At 31.6% G+C, this 1,309-nt stretch overlaps 1 protein-coding gene across 1 annotated transcript in view; it reads right to left on the bottom strand.

The window, feature by feature from the left end:
* KDM6A (lysine (K)-specific demethylase 6A) overlaps positions 1-1,309 on the bottom strand; it is a gene marked incomplete at its 5' end in the record, with an annotated part of 45,455 nt that overhangs the window by 17,022 nt on the left and 27,124 nt on the right. The window contains one exon of the mRNA XM_010832737.1: positions 706-976. Within this exon, the coding sequence (XP_010831039.1) occupies positions 706-976 (271 nt within the window). The remainder of the gene's footprint in view (positions 1-705; positions 977-1,309) is intronic.

Here is a 1,309-nt window from a genome sequence, read left to right as displayed (position 1 = left end):
ACAGACAAGGAAAAAAAAAACAGTTATAAAGCAACTCAAAGTACCAAAGATATGAAGATAACCACTATCACTTTCTTAGGTGATACCATCAACACCAATTCTAAAAATTGTACAATATTACAAAAATATTTTTAAGGTTAAAAAAAAATAATTGTGATAATAGTAGTGATCATGTAAAGAGTGCTTACTATAACTTTGTGCCACACACTGTGCTGAAGTATTTCACGATATTATACCATTTAATCTTTGCTGTTATCTTATTAATTTTATCATTTCCATTATACAGATGAAGAAATTGAGGCCCAGAGAGGTTCTGTAACTTGCCCAAAGTTGCAAAAGCCAGGTTCTGGTCCTAATCCAGGTTTTCTGGCTTGGTAGGCCATAATCTTAATACTGCCTAAAGGCAGGCATAATTCAATTCATAACATAATAGGGCTAAATATACATGACATATCTGATAATGAAAGATTTCAAAGACTGCATAACCACTGTACTTTGCTTTCTCCCATAAAGGGTTTCCTTTATAAAACAAAATCAGACACTCTAAAAAATTACTGAAATTATCTCTTTCTTGTACATAAAACACAAATTTATCATTTGGTGAGATCTACAATCTTGGATTTCTATTTGTTAACTTACTATCTTGTACTACAAGTTAAATTTTTACTCAAGGAGACATTCTTCATCTGATTTCTAGTGAGCTACATTCCAAGAAAAAAAGAATAAACTCATCAGATACAATCCTTTATGAACTAAAGTGTTTTTCTTAAAGTCATAGTCTAAAATACCTGTAAGTGGACCAACATTCCAAGCAATGTTGTTGCACCAGCCAATAGCCTGAACCCAATGCACAGTGCCTGCATTTATCCAGACCAAATCTCCAGGTCGCTGAATAAACCTATATACCGGAACATTTGCTTCATAAAGATCTTCAAGGTTGGGCCACCAAGAACCCATTAGGAAATTCAAATTATTTCTGAAATAAGAAAAAATATTACAAATGGATCAAGTACTTTAATAAGCTCCTTACATGACTGAAAGACAATGTCAGAAGTTTTAAAAAATACGGTTATTCATTGCACTGAAATGTACAGCTTATACAATGAGAAACTGTAGTATATAAAGTGAGTGAAATTAATTACAGTTAAGTAGTGGATTACTTATCTAAATATCAGTATTACTACCTTCAGTTGATTTTTCAAAGATCCAAATGAAATCAAAACCTATTTTAAGTAACACTTACATACATTAACCTTTAATTTCATTTCACTAAAGTCTATTTTGATTAAACCCTTTTCCTTGGTGCACC

Source organism: Bison bison, unplaced genomic scaffold (assembly GCF_000754665.1).
Source record: "Bison bison bison isolate TAMUID 2011002044 unplaced genomic scaffold, Bison_UMD1.0 scf7180017834257, whole genome shotgun sequence".
Taxonomy (NCBI): domain Eukaryota; kingdom Metazoa; phylum Chordata; class Mammalia; order Artiodactyla; family Bovidae; genus Bison; species Bison bison.
The sequence above is the reverse complement of the archived record's forward strand: the minus strand, read 5'-3'. Positions and strand labels throughout refer to the sequence as shown.